The sequence below is a fragment of the Melopsittacus undulatus genome, chromosome 7, assembly GCF_012275295.1.
Source record: "Melopsittacus undulatus isolate bMelUnd1 chromosome 7, bMelUnd1.mat.Z, whole genome shotgun sequence".
NCBI classification, from domain to species: domain Eukaryota; kingdom Metazoa; phylum Chordata; class Aves; order Psittaciformes; family Psittaculidae; genus Melopsittacus; species Melopsittacus undulatus.
In genome coordinates this window covers 72,067,706-72,088,507 of record NC_047533.1, presented here as the reverse complement: position 1 = coordinate 72,088,507, position 20,802 = coordinate 72,067,706, and the positions used below count along the sequence as shown (strand labels likewise).

Here is a 20,802-nt window from a genome sequence, read left to right as displayed (position 1 = left end):
CAAATTACGACCGACGCAAGTTCATACGTAAGGGTCCTGAAGGTTCCATCTGCCACATCTCTGGTTCTGGTGCTTTCTTTATTCTTGAATACTGTATCCGAGCAGGTTGTTCCTTTATCTTCCCTGCTGTAAAGGTGGTCAGTAATATCTGGTACGTTCCGCTCCACTTCTCCTGTAGAGGATCTCCTGAAAAATTCTTAACATAAACCCAGTCTCCAGATCTGAAAGGGTGAATGGGATAATCCAAACCTCTTGCTCTTGTCCCTGCTACTCTCTTATTTATCTCCTCCAATTCTTTTCCCAGATTGATCAAAAACTCACAGAGATAGCCTTCTGCCACTTCCTGAAGACTTCCTGCTTTAAACTGGGACTGTTATGGTCTTCCATATAAAATTTCAAATGGGCTAACCTCTTCTTTTGACCGAGGTTTAGTTTGAATTCTTAATAGAGCCAGTGGTAACCTTGGTACCAATAGAATTTCATTTCCTGACATATTTTCCTAATCTGTTGTTTGATCAGATGGTTCATCTTTTCTACGTGCTCACTGGCCCGAGGCCTGTATGGAACATGTACTTGCCAATCAACTTCCCCCTGATCCCGGAGGGATGTGAAGGAGAATGGAAAGAGTGTAACTCCCAGGGGCTGAGGTAAGTCGAGTAACTAAGGTATAACACAAACCACTGCTGCTACCACCAATAATAATAATGATAAGGGAAATAACAAGGGAAGAGAATACAGCTGCTCGTGAGGATCAATGTTTACAGATATGTAAAGGGTGGGTGTCAGAATGATGGTTTTTTTCAGTGATATCCAGGGATAGGACAAGGGGCAATGGGTGTAAACTGGAGCATTAGGAGGTTCCATGTGAACGTCAGGAAGAACTCCTTTACTGTGAGAGTGACAGAGCACTGGAAGAGGTTGCCCAGGGGGGTTGTGGAGTCTCCTCCACTGGAGATATTCAAGGCCTGCCTGGACAAGTTCCTGTGTGATGTACTCTAGGTTACCCTGCTCTTGCAGGGGGTTGGACTAGATGATCTTTTGAGGTCCCTTCCAACCCTTGGGATTCTGTGGAAAATGAAGATCTGCCCCTCTGCTCCCAGTGCCCAGAGGGGATGTGCTGGCAGTCAGCACGGAGGTCTCGATCCCATCAGAGCTGTAGAGTCTGACAGTAACCTGCATGGCAGAGAGCAGAGGCTCTCGTAAGGGATGCACTGGCTGCCCTGTTTAAAAATCAAAGCCCTGGCTTGGGTTCCAGCCCAGGAGAGCCTCTGCACAGCTGTTGTTTGACAAAACTCCCAGTGTTTTTGGCCAAAGACTTTCAGGTACAAATGCAGTCAAATAGTTGACTAAGCAAAAGGACAATCCAGTGGTCCATTCTTGAGCAGAGCAACGAATTGCTTTGGGGTTTTGCTTGAGTTCAGACAGTTGTGGCTGTGGCATGGTTGTAATGGGCCTGTGAAGGCACCTGCCCGGGGCAGGTAAAGCCACATTCATCTTTGCTTTTATTTCTTGGTGCCTGCTTCAGTTTGGAATCTCCGTTGCATCAGCAGGGCTTGTGCCTGCAGCCTGCCCAGCACCTCTGAGCACAGCGTGCGTGCTGCAGGGAGCTGCCCCAGCTGCCTGTCAGCAGCAAGAGATGGGCCTGTCCCTCCAGTGCTTCCCAAGTGATAAATAACCCAAGCTGCTCCTTTCACAGCTTCTGAAGAGCCTGTGGGGCTTCGTAGGTGCTGGGGTTGTGGCCGGTGCTCCTGTGGGCTCAGGTTGAAAGGCAGGTCACGGGCTGGGCTTGTCCCCTCCCTGTGTCTCCTGGTCTGATCTTTCTCTCCCTTGCTTCAAATCACAGACCCACGTGCCGGTGTTTGAAGGTGCCCCACAGGAGAAGTATTAGCCCTGCTGTGGATGACCAGCTTGCTGCAAAGGCAGGAGCCCAGGAGCCCAGTCCTGCTGCAAGTGGAGCTGCCATGGGATGTCTGAAGCTGCAGATGCCAACCAAGCTGTGGTGGAGCAGGTAAAGCACGTGAGGGCTGTTGTTTGTCTTGCTCAGGAGAAGGTGGAGGGAAGGAGCGCTTGTGGCAGCTGGTGTGGTCCTTGGAGCTGACCATGGGAGGATCCTTGCTGGGCTGTGGGTGCTCGGGTGTAAGCTGTGGTTTCAAATGTGTGTGATGCCAGGAAGTAAAGAGCTGCCATGTGCTCAGGCTCTGAAGGAAGCTCTGTATCTTGGGGGAGGAGAGGAGGAGCCTGTACTCCCTAGGCTGTGGTGTGTCTTGGTGCTGGGTGGCCTGGAGAAGGCCCTGGCAGGAGGGAGAGAAGAGCTGGGTGTGAGGGAAGTGAGACTGAGCCCTGCTCTGGCTGCGTGACTTTGACTAAGCCCTGGTCCTGCAGTGTGGGGGTACTGTAGGATGTTTCTGTCCTCAGTATCGTGGTGACTTTGATGGTTTTTAGCTGCCAGTGGAGACATGAGGCCAAGGCAGTTAGGATTAAGGCAGTGTCAGCCCCAGGAACGACTGTTGAACCATTCTGTAGCTGCTGCACAGTTATCAGTGCCCCTGACATCTGTCCCCTTTCCTGTTTAACCTGAGACGTGGTGCCAGTACCTTGCTGAATTGGGCCCGAACCTCCATCCAGAATGCGCCCATCTTTCTGTGCCCTGTCTCCTGGCAGTCACAGCCTCGGTTGCTGCCCTGCTCGTGTCAGAGATTGCCCCTGAGCTGTGAGTAACTTCTTGAATGTTCTGAAATTTGCAGCAAGGCAGCTGCTGGGTTAAATGGTTTCACAGTGTGAAGGGAGCAGAAGAGCAAGGAGGCATTACACTTGTTGGGCCCAAGTTACTTCTGTTTTGTTTTAAAAAGTGATGGAGGGAAAACAGTTCCTCAGTTCAGATTTGACTGCACAGCTGACATCAGGGTCTCCAAACTGGGGTATTTGAAATGCTGTCTGGATTTAGGAAAGGAGGAGAGAAGCCTTTGCTTGAGCTCTCCAGTTTTCACCTGGATTCGTGGCTGGACATGATGCGGGACATGTTTTGGAGTGTTTCCACAGGCTGGCTGCCTGGAGAGCCAGTTAGCACTCGGGGCTCATCTCCTCCCTGGCTGGTTTGTAAACCCCCAGATGCTGAGTGTTGGTTTCAAAGTGAGGGCTCCACGTTCCCCACCAAGCAGACGTGAGGATTTGCTTTGCCTGTGGCCGAGAGTCTCATGGGAAGGTTTTGTTTCTGGCAAAGGCTGTGCTGAAAACGTGTGAGGCTCCTGGCAGCTGAGATGCCCCAGGAAGCTGGGTGGCCTTGGCTGGTGCGTGTGCCCGTGTGCGCAGGCTGAATGGGTACAAAGTGATGGATGGGTGCTCAGCAGGGACAGCAAGAGGGGTCACCCCAAAGGCAGCCTGGCCATGGCCCTGGTGTGAGTGGGCTCCTCCTGGGCCAGCAAAATAGGAATTAAATGGTTGCTTTGTAGTCAGTGTGGAAGCTTTTTTCTTTACTCCTGCAGCAGGGAAATGATTGGCTCATGTGCAGTGTATAAACCAATTTATCTGCCGCTCACGGAGCGTGAACAACTGGTGCTGTAAGGTGCACTTTAATGGTGCTGCAGCCCTTCAGTGCGGGGCAGACATTGAAGGCGTAGGGGGGCTGCAGGGATCTGCAAGGCTGTAACTTTAGCAAGGCCCTGCAGTGGCCGTGGAAGCCAGCAGAGGAGAGACAAGGCGGCCGACAGTGATAGCGAGAGAGCTCAAGGCAGGAAGCAGCAGGGTCTCCACTCCAGCCTGGAGCTGGAGAAATCCCAGAGCCACAAGTGGTGGTGGCCTTGGTGTGGAAGTGGTGCGGGAGGGTGAGCACGTTCTTTCCGGGGGGTGTGGACCTCTCCTATTGTGACATAGAGGGAGCTGCTGCTGCTCAATGCACTGAGGCAGGAGCAGGCTTGAGCTACTGTCAGGCTCTGAGCTCTGCTTCGTGGAGGCGCTGGTGAAACCCTGCCCTAGCTGGCAAAGCCAGAGCGTTGAGGAGAGGGGCTGGGCAGCCCAGGTGCCAGCCCTGTCCTTTGGTGCCCAGGTTCCCCTGGCTGTTGGCAGCCCAGCAGCAGTTCCCTGCTGTGCTGGTGGGCAGCATCCCCACCGAGGCGGCTCCTGTCCCTCCAGCTGCCCACAGGTGCCGAGCAGTGCGAGGGCATTGGGGAGCCAAGGCCCTGCAGGGAGGAATCCTCCAGGAGAAGCGTGAATCACCCGTGCTGAGGTAGCGTCTGGCCCTGGGCAGGGAGGAGGCAGCTCCGTTGGCAGCAGGGATGGGGCAGTTGTGTGATAGCCGCAGGATTTAAACACCCCTGGGCTAAGAGCAGGGCTGGGCAGGTAGAAGGGCTTGAAGGGGCTGTGGAACTGCCGTGCGGCTTGCAGCGATGGTAGAGACTTGGAGCTAGGCTGTAGGTCCTGCAGCAAAGGGAGCCTTGTCTGTGTGAGGTGGGGAGCAGGGAGCCCCGGGGTGGTGGGCTGGAGGGGTGCTGTGTCCTGGGTGCTGGTTTGTCCTGCCCCTGCAGGGAGATGTGCCCGATTGCTCCGTTGTGCTCCTTTCCTGCTGCTCTGGGAGGCTGGTCCCTGCGGGCTCTGGGGCTGGGGAAGAGCCTTGCTCCAGGGCTCAGGGGAAGCTGCTGGGCTGGCCGGGCTGTGGAGGTTGGAAGCCCTCTGGAAATAAGCGTTGTGGGGGTGACGACAGGATTCGTTTCAAGTGAAGTGAAATCACAGTTTGGAGAATTGGGACGAATGAGGCAGTTAAGAGCCGGTAATAAACCCTGAAATCAGATGAATGTTGGATCATCCCCATGAGGTTTCTCCCCTGACAAGCAGTTCTTTCCAGCTTTAAAGGCCAGCTCTTGCTGCAGCAGGTCCTCCTGAGCAGAGGCAGTGCAGAGCTCTGGTGTTTGTTGCAAGAACAAAAGGAACCGGTAGCCTTGTTTCCTGAAGCTGCCAAGGGCCCAGCACCACAAACACCGTTTGTGCCGTGCTGTAGCTGTCTTGGGCGTAAAGGCATGAAGTGATTGCCTTGCGTGCAGGGTGTGGGGGAGAGTCGAGGGGCAGGGAATGGCCATCTTTGCCTAGATGCTGTCTTGCTGTGTAGAGCAAGTGCACACAACAGAGGTGCTGTGGAACACAGGGAAGCAGGAGGGAATATCCTCCTGGATTTTCCTTAGATTTGAGCTAATTGCTCCTGTGCCTTTGATGGTTTCCTGCTTCTTTCCTGCTGTGGCAGCCTGGAATGCCTGTAGGGAGCCTCGAGTTTGGGTGTTACCAAGTGACAATGAGGGCATCCTTCTGCATGGAGAAGTGCTCTTGGGCAGTGGGGTGGTTTCCTGCCTGGAAGGAGCCGTTTTTGCCAGCTAATCTTTGTAACTTCAAGCAGGCAAAGTAGCCTTGAGAAACTCTGGTTCTTAACCAGAGTCTTGAGCTCTGTGCTGAGTTAGTTAGAAACATCAGCAGAAGGCTCCTTGCAGAAAGGGTGAGAAGTGCCAGCAGCCCCTGGTGTGTCTCCGTGGCTGGTGGGACTGCACCCAGAGCAAAAGGCTGTTTTGGCTCAGGGGCTGTCTGTTGTGGGGTTTTACGTCTATGAATGGAGCCTAAATGTGGTCTAATGATGAGTGAGGGTGGGGAGGCCATCCCTGCGTTCTGCGCTTAGGAAGGATGCCAGAGGCTGGAGACACGGCTGTGTCCTTTGGGTGTGCCAGGAATGGCGAGGCCCTGGCACAGATTGCCCAGAGAAGCTGTGGCTGCCCCATCCCTGGCAGTGTTCAAGGCCAGGTCGGATGGGCCTTGGAGCAAGCTGCTCTAGTGGAAGGTGTCTGTGGCCGTGGCAGGGGGTTGGGAGTGGGTGAGTTTTAAGGGCCCTTCCCTAAGGTTGCAGGGTTCCAGGCTTCCATGGGTGTGGGGTTTTAAGGTTCTGGGGTTGTGGATTGTCCAATTGTTGCTTCTTCCAGGTGAGCTCTGCGACATGGCCAGTGGCAAGACCCCCCGGCCCATGAGGTCCTCCAGAAGGGCGGATGGATTCCAGAGCAGAGTGGTAGCATCTCGTAATCCCAAGCTGGTCAGAGAGGCAGAAGAGTCTCTCAGCAGCAAGCAAAGGCTGGCGAGGCCTCGGGAGATGAGGCGGCCCCGGACTGCCCAGCTTCGGGACATGGGTGAAGTCTGCCATCAAAAGGTATCCTTTCCCTGGCATTTTCCTTGCTGTTTGACGTGCTATTTGAAGAGGGCACGTGCTTGTGGCTGACTTGCCTCCAGCTCACCCAAGCAGCTTGATGATTAGGTCCTGTTGTCATTTCCTACTGGTGGTGGTGGAGTTCTTTCTGCTGGGGGAAAGGCAAAACGTGTGTTTGCAGTGAGCCATTGAAGTTCTGATCTGCAGGAAGCAATGGAACCTGTGCTGCAGTTGGTGGGTTTTGCTGGAGTTGAGCTACCATCGCTAAAGCACGCTACTGGGGGTAGGGCTGGGGCAGGACACAAGGGCAGGAGCTGCTATTTCTCATCCTGCTGTTCAAAGACCCACCTCTGGCTTTGGTGTAGTCAACTGCCACGTGCTTGGGGTCACAGGACTCCCTCAGTGGTGGCAGTAGTGGCCTTTGAAGGCTGAGGGCCTGTGGCAATTACTTAAGCTGTAAGAAACCCAATTGCGTCAATGCATGAATGGGTTGGAAGAAGGCGTGGGAGCCTTCCAGGGTGTTTGAGTTTTCAGGCTGCTGGATAGCCGGGGAATCGCCCTGGGCAGAGGAGAGTGGATGAGCTTTCCCTGGATCAGTGCTCTCTTAGATGGATGTTTAAAGCCACTTTTCTTGCAGGACTGCTCAGTGTAACAGCCAGTCCAGGTGGGTGGACGACTGAGGTAGGGCTGTTGAGCAGAAAGTTGCCAGCAAGTGAGCTGTAGCACATCAGTTCAGGGTTGTCCCAGACAGCACACGAGGTGGGAACACGTAAGACGGGCGCCCAAATAACTGGCAGTGCTACAGCTTCTGGCCTCAGCCTGACCGTGGCTTTTGTGGGGCAGTGGGAGACCTGCCTGTGTGTCTCGAGTGGCAGCAGTGCAGCTGGGAGAGGGGAGACCAAGCAGGGAGGAATTATCTCCAAGTAAAGCCTCTGCTGGGTCAGCATTTGTTCTTTGTGTGTACTTTTCAGAGCTGCTTCTGCAGTGCTGTTAAATAAACCAGCAGTGATAGAATACAGTGAAGCAGCAACTTTAAAGCTCCTGGGGAAAGGGGATACGAATTGCAGCCTAGCTCAGGTTGCCCAGTAATGCTGGGGAAAGAGCTGAACTTCATCCCCATCCAGCATTCACCTCATTTATCTGTTTCCCAACTGCCCTGTTACTTTCTTGTTGGCCTTTCCTCCCTGGTACTGGTGTCTTCCGCCTGGTTTCTCGGCTCTCCATCAAAAAAAGATATGTGGGATGTGTGGGACTCAGTGTCGCTGTCCCAGAGGGAAGTTCACCTGCAACTTGTTTCCTGTGGAGGCTCATGGAAACTGCTGGGTTTTGCTTGCTCCCCGAGTGCTGGTGGCTGTTCCAGCAAGTGTCTGGAGTTGAGCGAGCAGCTTAGCAGAGGGCTCTGCTGGAGGTGAGCGCTGCTTTGCCTGTTGGAGAAGGCAACCTGCAGAAAGAGCCTCCAAAAGAGCTTCTTAGCTTGAGGCTGCTCAACATGGTCCAGAACCCTTTGCTGAGCTGAGAGCAGAGGTGGGTGAGCTGCCATCTCCTAGCGTGAGCTGGGCAGATGTAGTCACCAAGAGACTGTATTTACTGGAGATGAGTGTGGGATCTTCCTTCGTTAATCTTTCTCCCAGCAGCTGAAGCTCTCTCTGCTCTGTCTTGCATCTGCAGTTCTCAGCAGTTGATCGGGACCAGAGGTCGTTCCAGCCTTTCCCATCCGAGGTGGTGTTTGAGAACTACATTCCCCACCAGTTCTACATAGCATCGCTAGCTCTGAGGAACAAAGACAGGGTAAGTGCTGGGCTGTGGAGGTTGAGCACTGGGCTGGAAGAGGAGAGCAGTGGAATTCACATGGTGTGCAGCAGAGCAAGTTCCCTGTTGCAGTGCAGCGCATGCAGAATAAAATGTCTCACCAGCGTTATTCTGCAAGATGGGGAAATGTTCCCATGCTGGGGATTCTGGTTTTGGCCGTGCACTGGTGGTATCTACCCAAAGGAGCTCTTTGAGCCAGCATGCTTCCCCTTGAAAGCCCTGGACTGATGGGATTGTCGAGGGCTGTGCAGTTCTTGCCTGCTGTCATGCTTTACCTCGAGTGTGCACCGTGTCCTGGTGGCTCTTTGGTCAGTCTTGGTTTCTGGCAGGCCATGTTTTCCTCTCTCAGCCTGTTCAGCCACCTGTGTGCAAGTGCCTGTCAAAGCACAGGGAAGAGCAGTGGAAAGAGGCTAGCTTAGCAGGAGCAGTTAAAGGGGATTCAAGTCCAGCCTTGTGTGTTCCGTGCGTGTACCTTCAGAGCTAAAAGTGTTTTGGGAAGGTGGTAAGGAGGCTGTCACGTGGCCTGTCCTGGTCCCTTCTCAAGTTTCCCCAAGTGACAAAATCATAGTTGTGTGTCTTTCGTGCAGGTTCCTCGTCTGCTGAACGTCATCCTGGGGAACTCTCCTTACTTTGAGTTGATCAGCCCGAGTGATGAGGACTATAAGGTAGCCCCGGGCACGTCTTCAACCTACCGCATCCTTTTCCGACCTGATGAGAACAAGGTGAGAGTGGAAGTCCCGAGAGATGATGCCTTGAGGGGAGGTGAACCTGCAGGGCTGGATTCCAAAGCAGGCATCTGGTGTGGGTTTTGAAGAAGTGTCCTGGGTTCAGTGGGGTTGCACTGGATCTAGACCTGGGGGAGACTCTTTGCTGGTGCTGAAGGTTGTGCTCCCATAGGCTGGAGGCTCTTGCCTGTTTCAGGCTCTTTTGTCCTTCAGTGGTGGAATATTTAATGTAATGTCTGTTGGCTTGAGGGCTGAGAGTCTGCTGCCTGTGCATGGCCTTTTACTCATCTTGTGTTTGCTGCTTAAATGTAGTTGAATAGTCTGTCCTATCCTCAAGCAGCATGCCTCTAGAAAACTACAGAGGATCTGCCCCATGGTCCCTGGCTGCCCCTGCTTGTGAAATAATCTGTAATGAAAGGCCATGAAGGTAAAAAGTGCGAGTACATTATCGAATGCTACTGTGAGAGTCACAGAAACCACCAGCAGTTCTTCTGGCACAGACATGGTGCTAAAGGCACTGTGCTGAGCTTGTTTCTTTCCCTGCAGGATTATTTTGAGGAGCTTATCATCATCACAGAGAGGGAGAAGTTCTTTGTGCCTATCCGAGCCATAGGTGCCCGAGCCAGCCTGGACTTCCCTGAGCAGCTGAACTTCTCCAAGTGTCCAGTCAGGTTTAGCACCCAGAAGACTCTGCTGGTGCGCAACGTGGGGAAGCGGGAGGCTTGCTACAGCATCACCACTCTGAGGTAAAGGAGCTCATCTCTTGTGCAAAACACTGTTGCGTGCTCATGGAGTTGTAAACAGTGAGAAAAAGGAGGCAGAGCATCTGAGGTGCTGGACATGGGCAGGACACGTGGGGTTTGCCATTGCTTACGGTGTTTTGAGAAAGCTCTGCAAGCAAGTTTTACAGTGCAGTGGTGTCTGCAAGGCAGCATCTTGCAGATCTGATGCTTTTGGATTGGAAGAGCCAAGGTAGGAAGGCAGCTGGAGTGCTGCAGAAGGTGCTGTGTGGCAGAGGACAGCTCGAGGGGCTCAGGTCACGGAGCCCAAAGGCAGCATCAAGAAATGGGCAAGCAATGAGCTGGAGAGAGGCACTGAAGAGTTGCTCAGCAGCTATGTCTATATTAGCAAGCAGAGATCATAGATGAAAGCAATTGCTATGGAGGCCCTGGCAATAAGAGTGTGTGGTCCAGGGCCTTTGTTTTCCTGTGGGCTTGGTCTGGTGCCTGGGACCAAATATGCCTAAGCAGAATGAGCTCTGAAGTGGAGAGGAGCAGGTGGTGGCTTCAGAAGTGGACTACCGGAAAGCTAAGGACGGCGCAGGTGAAAGATGCTCCAAGTGCCTGGTGCATTTGCAAAGGGTTGGGGGCCTTTTCTCCTGGAGCTGTCTCTCTCCCACATTTCCTGGAGAGGGCTCAAGTAGCTGAGTAGCTGGTTTGCACCCTTGTGGTCACAAATAACCTTCTGAAATGGTTCCATACCACTAGGAACCAAGTACACCCGGTCTCTGGAGGCCACAAGTTCACGGTAGTCTGGTGGTCCCGTCATCCAATGCCTGAGGTGAACTGTGTTGCAGACAGCCTGTCCTGTTCCTGTTGGTCTCAGAAGCCAGTCACTGGTTTTCCAGTTTGCTGCACTGGAGAGGGGAATGTGTTTTTGACACTGCATCCGCAAGGCAGGCGGTTCAGTTGGCTGGGAGATGAGAGTTGCTTGGTCCCAGAGGTCTCAGCACAGGAGCTGAGGTTAAGAACGCACCAAAGACCTGCTGCGTCTCAGTTGGTGCACCTGAGCTGCTTCAGTTTCTTCTCCAGGAAACGGGATTCAGAAGACTTTCAACTTGTCTCCTGTGAAACACGAGGGTCTGAGAGGAGCTTCTGCCAAAGGCTGGCAAGGCTGTTTAAGCAGGCTTCTAGGGTGCTCTTTAAGCAGGCTGCTGCTTTTCCCTGTGGAGCTCCATGGGCAGGAACTTGTAAATCACTGTACAGTTTCCTTCCGGGATTTCCAGGCCTAGTTGTCACCACCACAATAAGTACCCAGTGAAGTCTAGCATCTGTTTGCAATGCACTTGCCAACTACTCTACTGGGTGACAGAGCATGTGTTGAGAGCTCCTTGGCAAGGGTTTTAAGAGTTCCCGAACTTCAGCAATGAACTATTTCAGTCCCGATTTGCAATAAAGAAATGGGAAGCATTACAAAAGTTTAAGTGAGCTACACAAAAACCGTAGAATTGTGAGTAACTGGATGGCAGAGGTGAAGAGCTGAGAAGTGTGTGCAGAGGATGGGGGGCTGAGGTCATGTTATACCACGGGATCCTCTGCAGGGTTCTTCTGCATGGGATTCTTCAGCAGGGAGAGTCACCCGCTCTGTTTCTGATCCTGGATGCTCTGGTTTTCTTGTACCGCCTGTGGTTTGCTTGCTCCTTGCTTGCACAAGAGAGCTGAAGTGAACTAGACTGCAAAGTTAACGGAGGGCCCAGATCTCTCTCTTTGTGTTGCAGCCCTTTCTCTGTGGATCCCTCCATTGGGACTCTTGGCGTTGGAGAAGCGATGCAAGTCACGGTGGAATTTCACCCACCAAAGACCGGTGTTTATACAAGTCCCATGATTGTTCACTATGACACTGGTAAGTGCTTTGTGCACCCTCGGTGTGTCCTTCCAAAGAGAGCAGTGTCTGCCATCATCGTCTGATGGCTTCATTGTCCTGTTGAATCCCTTCTGCAAGACTCCTTCACGCTGGGTAGAGCAAAGCTTCCATGCTGGCTGCCAGATATTGCTGTGCTGGAATATTTCAGCCTGTAACAAGGCAGCAGATCTTCCTAAGCACAGTGCACAGGGGGCGATGGGGAATATTCTGGGTGCTCCGCTGGGGAAGAAGGCATAGCAAGGAGCCTGATTGAAAAGGAGATGGCTTTTAATGTGCAAGAGAGCTGTCTGAAGAGCCTACAACTTGTCCCATAGAGCTCTCCTGACTGGTCATTGCTTTTCATCCTGATGTGTTGTGTTACAGTTCCTGTCAAGGCCTTTGAGGTAGAGACCCTCTTCTTGTGATGTGATGCACGGGTACAGTGGGTGCTCTGCCGAGAGCTGGGCTATGCTGAGGACTTGTGACTGTGAGGAGCAGTGAGTGTGGCAGCAGTAGCTATTAGGGTGCTCTGAGCTTTGCTGTAGCCTGGGAATGATTCTGTGGAACCCCCCTTGTGAGCAGCAGTTATTTAATGGTGAGGCTTAGGAAGAAGCTGCTGCTAGGGCTGGAGTCAGTAATGTGAGGGTGTAATGATGTCTGAAGGTAGGTGGTGAACAGGACCTTGGAGAAACCCTTGGGAATGGCTGTGCTGCTGTGCGTGTTGCTCCGATGCTGGAAGTCTCCAGCTTTCCAGCGGACACTTACCCTAGTGAAGGGACTCACTTCTCCAGTGGTGAAGTGGTAACAGCAGCACATTTGACAAGGGAGAATGTGCTGGCAGTGGTGAGGCACTTGGCTGTGACAGCAGCAGGAGCAAAAGAAGGAGTTGGCAGATGGATCCGAGGGCCCCATAGCACCCTGTTGAGTGCAGAGCTCAGCACAGAAGCTGCTCTGTACTTGCCATTGTTCTTTCTGCCCTTGTCCATTTCATTTCAAATGCTCCTGCTTGGTTTCTGAGATGAGAGCTATGGCCAATATTTGAGGAGCAGGAGATGAGGATGACACGAGAGTGGGGGCATCTCCTGCCTGCAGGAGAGCCTGGGCAAGCCATGACTGAGGTGGGGCTCCTCAGAATCACTGAGTGACTTGGATGTAGAATTCCCTATGACCTGAGTGGGATGGCAGCCCAAAGGGCACCCGGGCACATCTGCAAAGTCTCACTGTAAATGCTGTCACCTTGGGGATAATTCTCCACGAACACCCCCCAAAATAAGGTGCCTAAGGTGGTGCCAGGACATCCTCATGCCATCTCATGTGCAGCTGTCAGGATACGATAAATGTCCTGATCTGGGGAACTGCTGATGCAGCTCAGAACTGCAGCTCTTTCTCCTGTTGCCTGCAGATTGCCCCGTTCCTTGTACTTCCATCAGCAAGTGAGATGAGCCAAGACTTTGCCTTTGCTTTGTTCCAGGTGAAGATGTTCACAAAAGCCTCTGTGGAACAGCTGTAAATGCCGACATCAGGCTTGACAAGAGCTCCTTGACAGTTGAGAAGACTTCCCTCACGCTGTCAAAGCAAAGTTCCCTGGTCATCCACAACCAGAGTGGCATCACGGCCCACTTCCAGTGGAAGCGTTTTGTTGATGAGGAAGAGGAGGAGCGGCAGAAGCTGAGGTTTGTTTGAGAGATTCCTCCCAGCAAGATAGATGCACCAGGGGAAAACTAACACACAGCCTCAGAGGGCTCTTGGGGCTTTTGAAGGGATTAGGGCAGACAGAGCCATGCACAGTGTGGAGCTTAACCCTTGCCATTCCAGTCCCACCCGTGCTACAGCTGAGGATGATGTTTTGGGGAGAGAAGGTTGATTGCAATCACTGGCTTGCCTCAGAGGGCAAATTCATGTTTGGGAGCCACAAACTATTGAGTTCAGAGCTGCGTGCACTGTGGAGGGTCCATGAGACTGAGGCAGGTGTCAGCACTCGGTACCTGGGACTGCACTGAGCAGTAGCACTGAAGAGCTGCAGGTGGCACAACTCTTATGATACTCAAGCAGTTTCTTCTTTGCTAAGGTGTCAGGCTCCTTTTCCAGCCACATGCAGGATACAGTGCTCGGTTGGCCCAGAAGGTGGAGGCCGTCCTGCTGTAGGCTGGGGAATTGCCTTCCAGTGTCCTGGTTTCTGGCCCAAGGAGGTGTTTCTGGCCTTGCTCCTCAGCTGGGCAGATGTGGAGGGGGAGGGCTGTGCAGGGAAGGGAGGGCAGCCAGGACTTGGAAGTGCTTTTGGGCTTCAGCAACCTGTGTCCTGGTGGTGAGAGATGGGGCAGGTTCTTCCAAGGGTGCCTCTGGTGAAGCTTTGAAATTGCCATTTCAGGCAGCAGAGAAACACTGACAGCCTGGGGGGATGAACTGGAAATGAGACTTAAAAGCTTCTGTGACTTGGGGAATCCTTGTGCAACTTTTCAGGCTCCCATTAAGGAGCAGCCACTGTGCAGCACTGCTCCCCTCTCATCTCCCACTTGTGATCTCTAACCACTAGAATGATTTCTGCTGCAACCAGCAATAAAGGCAGAGGTTAACTGCATTGCATCTCTGCAGAGGAGGCCAAAATGAGGGAAAAGATGAGGTGGTTCGAGTCTCAGCGTAGGGTTTGCATTCAGAGATGCTGACTTCTTTCCTGGGTGATGCTGGGCAAAGTCCCTTCCTCTCTTGGCACCTCTGTTTTCATGCACAGAAACCCATTTGTGTCACTGAAGTGGTGGGATGCTAAACCCATTGGTTTGCTTTGGAAGTGCACCGGGATCCTCTGGCGCAAGGCAGTGCAGATACTGTCTCCTCATCCTTGTGGGTGCAAAAGGGAAGGGGAAAAGTGTGCTGCTGGTAACGTGCAGCTGAAACCCGGTTGCTTCTCCCCTCCCAGTGCAGGAGGCTTTTTCTTGAGGGCTGCCAGCTTTAAGAAACCTCTGATGAGCTTGTCAGTGAGCAGTAAAACTGGCTGCTGTGCTGGGAATAATGGGATCCATGGGGGAGCCTGTGTCTCAGGGTCAGCCCCGTGCTGAGCTGCTGCTCTTCCTCACCAAGTGCTTTGCTGGTCGTGCACGGACACGACAGGCTCTGCAAATCTGCTGCTTCTTCAATGATCTGCTTGGTTCGTCTCTCCCATGGCACAGGCTGCAGAGACAGGAAGAGGACAAGCTGGTTGATGTTCCTAAGGAGCATGGGGTGGTCCCCCCTCTCAGAGAACACCCTTCCCTTCCCGTCTGCACCTCCCAGAGCCAGGGGACAGATGTGCAGGGAGACTCCACGCCTTTCTGCAGTGATATTTTCACCATTGTGCCCATGGTAAGTGATGGCTGAGAACCTCCCTTCCTGCTCCTCGTCCTTCTCCTCTCTGAATGAGGTCCCTTGGCAGATCCCACGTCAGCTGCTCCATGTGCCAAGAGAGGAGACATCAGGTTTCTGGTGAGGCTGGTGGCGCTTGTTGCAGAAAGCATTTCTGAGCAGCAGCAAGAGCCGACCCCAGGCTGGGCTCTGCTGCAAGGGCTGTGACTCAAGGGCACTTCATGAGTGTCCTCACAGTGTTCAGAGGTATCAGTTACTCTCTGTAAGGACACATTTCCACGTAGCGCATGGGGGTGAAGAAAGGCCACTGGTGCACTGTTAGTTCACATCCTGACCTGCAGAATGAAATGATCTCCTGTGGAAAGGAGTCCAAATTGAGCCCAAGTTTAATCGGGGGGACAGCAATCCATTCCTAAGACCTGGATGTATAGCACATCTGAGTGTCCCTTCCAGTGCCATCTGTGAGCCTGGACACGAGGCTGGCAGGTTTAAACAAGCTTTTTGAGTTCTACTGCAGATAGGTAGAGAAAACTGCTCACTTTCCTGGTGATGCAAGCAAAACCCCCATGTCCTTCAATCAGCCAGAGCCATTGTGGGTATTTGCATGGTCGGAGCTGAAGAATGGCTGCTGTCTGAGCAGGGCAACATCCCTTCTCATCTTGGAGTGAAGCCTGGAATAATCCCAACCTCTTCTTTCTTTTCCAGTGGGTGAAACTAGTTTATGTTTTGATTTTGTTTTTGAGGAAGGGGCTGCTGTTCTCTTCTTGCTTGCTCCTGCAGCGCATGTAAGGCTGAGAGCCACCAGTGCCAGCACAAGTGCGGTCTCACAGCACTGTAGCTGGCAGCAGCACGATGTGAGCAAGAGACTGTGTCAGAGCAGCAGGGATATTGGGGAGAGTGGGAGCTGCTGAGCTGAGCCTTCAGAGCATCCTGTGGTGTGTGAGCTGGTTCTGGAGTGTGCCCCAGGGCTCCTGCTTCATTCCAGTTGCTGTGTCTCCACAATGAGCTTAAGCTGCTCTTGAGCTCCTGAGGTGCATTAAGGGGAGGTCTGGAATTGTGGCTGAGTCCTGTCCACATCAAGATGCGATGATGCAGAGACGTGAAGTGTAGCTTGGCCCCAAGCTGTGAGTGGAAACCTTTCCTAAATGGCTGTGTTCCTGATAGATGGTTTGCTGTAGGGCTGAATCAAAGCAGGCTCCTACAGGAGTCTCTCCCCTGCTGTCTTGTGCAGTGTTATCAGTCTCTTGATTTCCATGAATTCCATTCTTTATGGAACAATCCTTTTCCCATGGAGAGTCTTGCTCTTGAGCCTGTTAAGTGTTGGGTCAGTTCTCTTGGGATGGAGGCTATGAATGCAAGGCTCCAGTGGGGGTGCTGTATCAGGATTGTTCCTGAGAGCTGTGCTGATCCCTAGAAAAGGAGAGGCTTTAGTGCTAGCCCATAAGCTTGTTCCTCAGGTGCCTTAGAGAAGTGTAATCTGGCTGTGCCTTGGGACCCAGCAGCACCTTGGATGTATGGAGATGTGTCCCTTGTGATGATCGTGGTGCCTCACTGGATGGCTTTGTGGTGCTTGGTGGTCAGCAAGGCATCATCCCTGGCAAGGGGGTGTGTGTGCTGCACCCTCCTCTGATTAGCTTGTAAAGGAAGCAATGGCACGTGCCCAAAGCTCTAAGCTCCCTCCTGCACTAGTTAAAGAGTGTGTACAGAATGATGCCAGCAGTCAGTGTGGTCTCGGTATGGAGCAAATCATGCCCCCAGGGCCTTGGGCACTCGCAGTAACCCTGCCGGGCTCTCCTTTGCACTCCTCAGTGTTTGAGATGCACCTTTGCAGTGTTCTCCAGGTTCTTGCTGAAGCTGTACTTTTTGGTGCAGTGGCAGCTCAGCATTGTGATGTTGAGTTTGGGCTATGTGGGGCTGGGATCAACTGCAGAGTCAGACAGATGCCTTGAGGCACTGAGCCAGCTCCAGCTGCCCTGGCTAGAGGAATGGGGATGCAGGAATGGGAGGAGGCTGGGGCAGCAAGGGCTTTGTGTCATGGGCAGTGTCTCCTGTCCCACATGGGGACTTTGTGCAGGTTTTGAGAAGAATCCAAGTGACTTTACTCTTTCAGACTTTTGCAGTTACTGGCGGTTGGTGTTTGAAAGGGTTCTTCTCTGCCTGTCCTTGCCCGTGTTCTCCTGACTCAGAGCAGGTTGTGCATCAGGGAACTACTTGCAGCTGCAGGCCAATAACTTCCCATGTTGTAGCTCTTTAATTTTTGTGGGGCTGTCCTCTAAGCTGTCAGTGCTGTGTCAGTGGCAGAACCGTAGCTAGTAAATACTGATGCTGCAGGAGTGCTGGAGGCTCCAGTCAGTTCAAGGCTCTTCTGGACAAATTCCTGAGAATAGCCAAGAGCAGAGTGGAATCAGAGCCTGGCTGTGCTGATAGAAAAATGACTCTGTTGTTTTTATCTGCTTCTGTCAACTCAATATTGAATTCCTGTAGAGCGTTATTACGGTTGCCAGAGGTGTAGCTACTTACGTCAAGTGTATTTGTAATGCTAGGGGCTGAAGGGCTGTACGAGGTGCCTTTGCTTAAAGCAGTTGGAGGAAGTGAGAGCAGATAGAAACCAGGGGTGCCTGCTGAAATGTGTGACAAGGCTTCCTGGGCCTGAGCACCAGTGCCAGGATCCTGTGGGAGAGCAGCAGAGAGAGAAGACCCTGAGGAAGCAGCAGACAGTTGCAGAAACTGGTAGCGTGGCCCAGACTTAAATCCCTGAGCCAGAGCTCAGTCTCTTCTGAGGGTAACAAAAGCCCCTTCCGGGTGCCAGTAAAGGTGAGGGACTTTGAAAGGTGTTTCTGCAGCTGCTTCCAAGCTCTCCTCTAAATTCTGTTGACAAGTGTCGCTTGCTCCTTGCCCTTTGCTGATGCTCTAAATAAAGGCTTACAGGGCTGTAGTGGCAACAAGAATGTGCTGTTTGAAGATAAATGGTTTGCTGTCACTTCTGTTTCAGGAGGGAGATATCTTGCCAAATTCTTCACTTGAAATCAAGGTGATCTTTAAGCCCAAAGAAGCCAGAGTCTACCAAGAGGCAGCCTACTGTGACATCTCAGGTACAGCTCCTTCCTCCTGCTCCTGTTCCCACAGAGGAGGTACAAACACTCTTCCAGCCCACTGGGATCTCGTGTATCTCTGGAGGGCTCAAGAGGACAGTGCTGGCACATGCTGCTGTCCCTGCGGTTCCCGATGGTCTCCTGTCCGAGGCCAGGGCTCAGGATGCCTGGCTCTGGCTTCCTGACCCCAGAAGAGACAAAGCAGTGAAGGAATAAGCTTTCCTGGCATGGGTTTGCCAGCATTTGCAACACACACAGCTTTAATGAAGGAGCACCAGGAGCCTGTAGACCATTTACCTCCAAGATGAGTCTTGGTTGCGTGGCTCTCTCCTCCTCCTGGTGCTGCTCGCCTTGTGTGCAGAGTAGAATGGGATGGCAGTGAGATCTCGTCCAAAATTTGAGCCAGGATTCAGGCTTCAGTGGCTGAGAGCAGCTTTCAGACTGAAGATCTTGTGCTCTGTCATCTCTAGCAAATCTGAGGGAAAGAAGCCACCCTGGAGTTTGCCTGTAAGCCTTGAGGTCTCGGTTGCCTTTGCACCAAGGGCTGTGCACGTTAGCAGTACATGTCTGGCTTATGTGATCTGCTCAGTGAGAGGGCTGGTTTTCCAGGGCTGGAGTGATGAGACAAGGGGTGATGGGTTTGAGCTTAAACAGGGGAGATTTAGTTTAGATATCCAGAAGGAATTGTTTGCTGTGAGAGTGGTGAGGCACTGGAACAGGCTGCCCAAGGAAGTTGCTCCGTCCCTGGCAATGTTCAAGTTCAGGCTGGATGGGACTTGGAGCAGCCTGGTCTAGTGGAAGGTGTCCCTGTCCATGGCAAGGGGCTGGAAGTGGATGATCTTGAGGTCCTTTCCAACACAAACCATTCTGTGGTTCTCTGAGACACCATCCCAGGGGGTTGGTTAGAAATGAGAAACCAGCCCCAAGGCTGATCTCCTGAGGGACGAGATGGGTCCCGTATCTTCTCCTGGAGCATCTGGAGGTGGTTCCATGCAGGCCAGGGACCGGCAGCAGCACTGAGACAACCTGGAAAGTGCTGGGTAGCAGAAGGAATTGCGCTCACAGAGATTTCCCTCCACAGGCTGTGAGACCAGGCTGCCCCTGTGCATCAGCGGGGAAGGCGTCGGGCCCCAGGTGGAACTCAGCTGCGACCAGGTGAGCGTCGGGAAGGTGTTTGTTGGCTCAAGCCACAGCTACGGGGTGAGCAGGACGGGTGGCAGGGCATGGGGTGGATCCGGATGGCTCGTGGGCAGCAGTGAGCCTGGTGGAGGTGTGGGATGGGTCTGAATCAAGTTGGTGGTGCTGAGCAGGTCCTTGCCACTGCAGGTCAAGTGGAGTGCTCTGTGTCAGGGGAATAAGGCCAGAGTGGCTCTGTTTGTGTGAAGTTATCCCTGCTTTGCATGAAAAAGCCCTGAGGCAGAACTTGTCCTGTTGTATTTGGCAGCAGCGCTCAGCATCTTCTGCCTCTTACAGATGTTAATTGCTAAAGTAGAAAAGAAGTGAGCCTTCAGTAAGTAAAGAGGATTCTTCATGTATTTCCATGTTGCTTTCTTGCTGCTGCTGCAGGTGCTCCTGCTCAACAGAGGAGTTCCTGAGGCTCCCTTCAGCGTGGTGTATCCAGAGAGAGCTCTGGACTCCTGCTACGAGGTGGCTCTGCATGGGGAGGCCTCAGGCATCAGCTACCTCCTGGACACCACCGAGATCGACTGCGGGCTGCAGGTGCCGCACGCTGCTCTTGTCAGAGCTCCTTGTCTCCAGCCATGACCGGTGGGCTGCTGCCCCCCCGGCTCGAGGGCTCTGCCCCCTTCCCAGCTGCTCTGCTGGCTCTGTGGCTCGGAAGTCCAGCGTTTGGGTGATAGCTCCAAGCTGGTGTTTAATGGCCATCTCCAGCCCAGCCCAAAGCTGGGAATCCCTCCTCTTGGAGGGAACTAACGCTGCCTCCTGGGACAGGCAGGATCCCAGTGTTGCTCTCCAGAGGGATGTGTCCCTCAGATGTCCATCCGCTGATGGGCTCCTAAAGCCAGAGGTGCAAGGAGGTGCTCTCTTTTAATGCTCCTGATTCATCGGCCAAGGAGGCAGCTGACTTGTGCTTGCAGTCACTGTAGCTGGATAGAATGTCCCAGAATAACCCTCACTGTACTTTCCAGTTACAACCCCACAGCTGTTTCCAGCTGTTGGCCGTGTGTGCGTTGCCCTGTCCATCTCCATTTTGGCTTGTATTTTGCCCACAAATACTTGTGTGCAGGTGCCTTTTCTCCTGAAATGCCTCAGTGCCTCCTCCTGTGTTTCAGCTCGCTGTTGGGTGACACCTTCAAGTGCAGAGGGCTTGTGTCCCCTCCTTGGTTTCTTCCTGATCTTTCCATGGTTGTAATTGCACCTCTGCCACAAATACCTGTCCCTGTGTAGGGCTCAGAGGTACCCTGCAGTCGCGGGTTGTCCGGGTTAACCCATAGAGCCCAGTGCCCATCTCTCCTGTGCGCTCCCTGCTTCTGGGCTGTGTTCCTTTGCTTTCAACCCAATGGAAGAGGAATGAAATTGTGAGCAGCAGACGTGTACCTGTAACTTCCTGCTCTTCTGTCCTCTCCTCAGGTGTTTAACAAAGTCTTGGAAGCAGCAGTGACCCTGCAGAACAGTGGGAAGCTGGGATTTGCCTTTGTGGTGCTGAGCCCCGGCACAGGCACTGCAGCCAGCCCTCTGCCTGGCGTGCCCCTGGTCGTGCCCAGCATGGTGAGTAGCACAAGGGCTTCACCCGGCCTGTGTCAGGCTGCCCAGGAGAGAGTTTTGGGGGAAAATAGGGGGAATGAGCACACAACCCCCATCCAAAACCAGGCAGGAGAGACGGGGCTGTGAGCGATTGCTGCAGAGGCAGAGGAGGTGCATCGAGCACAATCCTAATGGAGCCCCTGAGTGACCTTGGCCGCCGCTGGCTCTGCTGTCCTACAGCAACCAGCAGTGGGAGGCACGATGGTTGCGGGAGCTCTTTGGAGCTGAGTGCTGAGCTCTCTGGTTGTGCCATCACTGGAGCATCACTCCCTCCCAGTTGTCATCC

The 20,802-nt window shown here is 53.1% G+C and overlaps 1 protein-coding gene and 1 long non-coding RNA gene across 2 annotated transcripts; both read left to right on the top strand.

The window, feature by feature from the left end:
* Positions 1-1,992: 1,992 nt before the first annotated feature.
* LOC117436422 (hydrocephalus-inducing protein homolog) lies at positions 1,993-13,008 on the top strand. Its single transcript, XM_034064473.1, has 7 exons — positions 1,993-2,008; positions 5,952-6,172; positions 7,838-7,957; positions 8,566-8,700; positions 9,250-9,449; positions 11,201-11,325; positions 12,797-13,008. Exons 2-7 carry the CDS (start codon positions 5,966-5,968, stop codon positions 13,006-13,008), a joined length of 999 nt encoding a protein of 332 aa, XP_033920364.1. The 5' UTR covers positions 1,993-2,008; positions 5,952-5,965.
* Positions 13,009-14,634: 1,626 nt separating this feature from the next.
* Positions 14,635-18,911, top strand: LOC117436535 (uncharacterized). Its single transcript, XR_004549868.1, has 3 exons — positions 14,635-14,661; positions 17,654-17,753; positions 18,835-18,911. It is a non-coding gene; the product is annotated as an uncharacterized lncRNA (long non-coding RNA).
* The last annotated feature ends 1,891 nt before the right edge of the window (positions 18,912-20,802 follow it).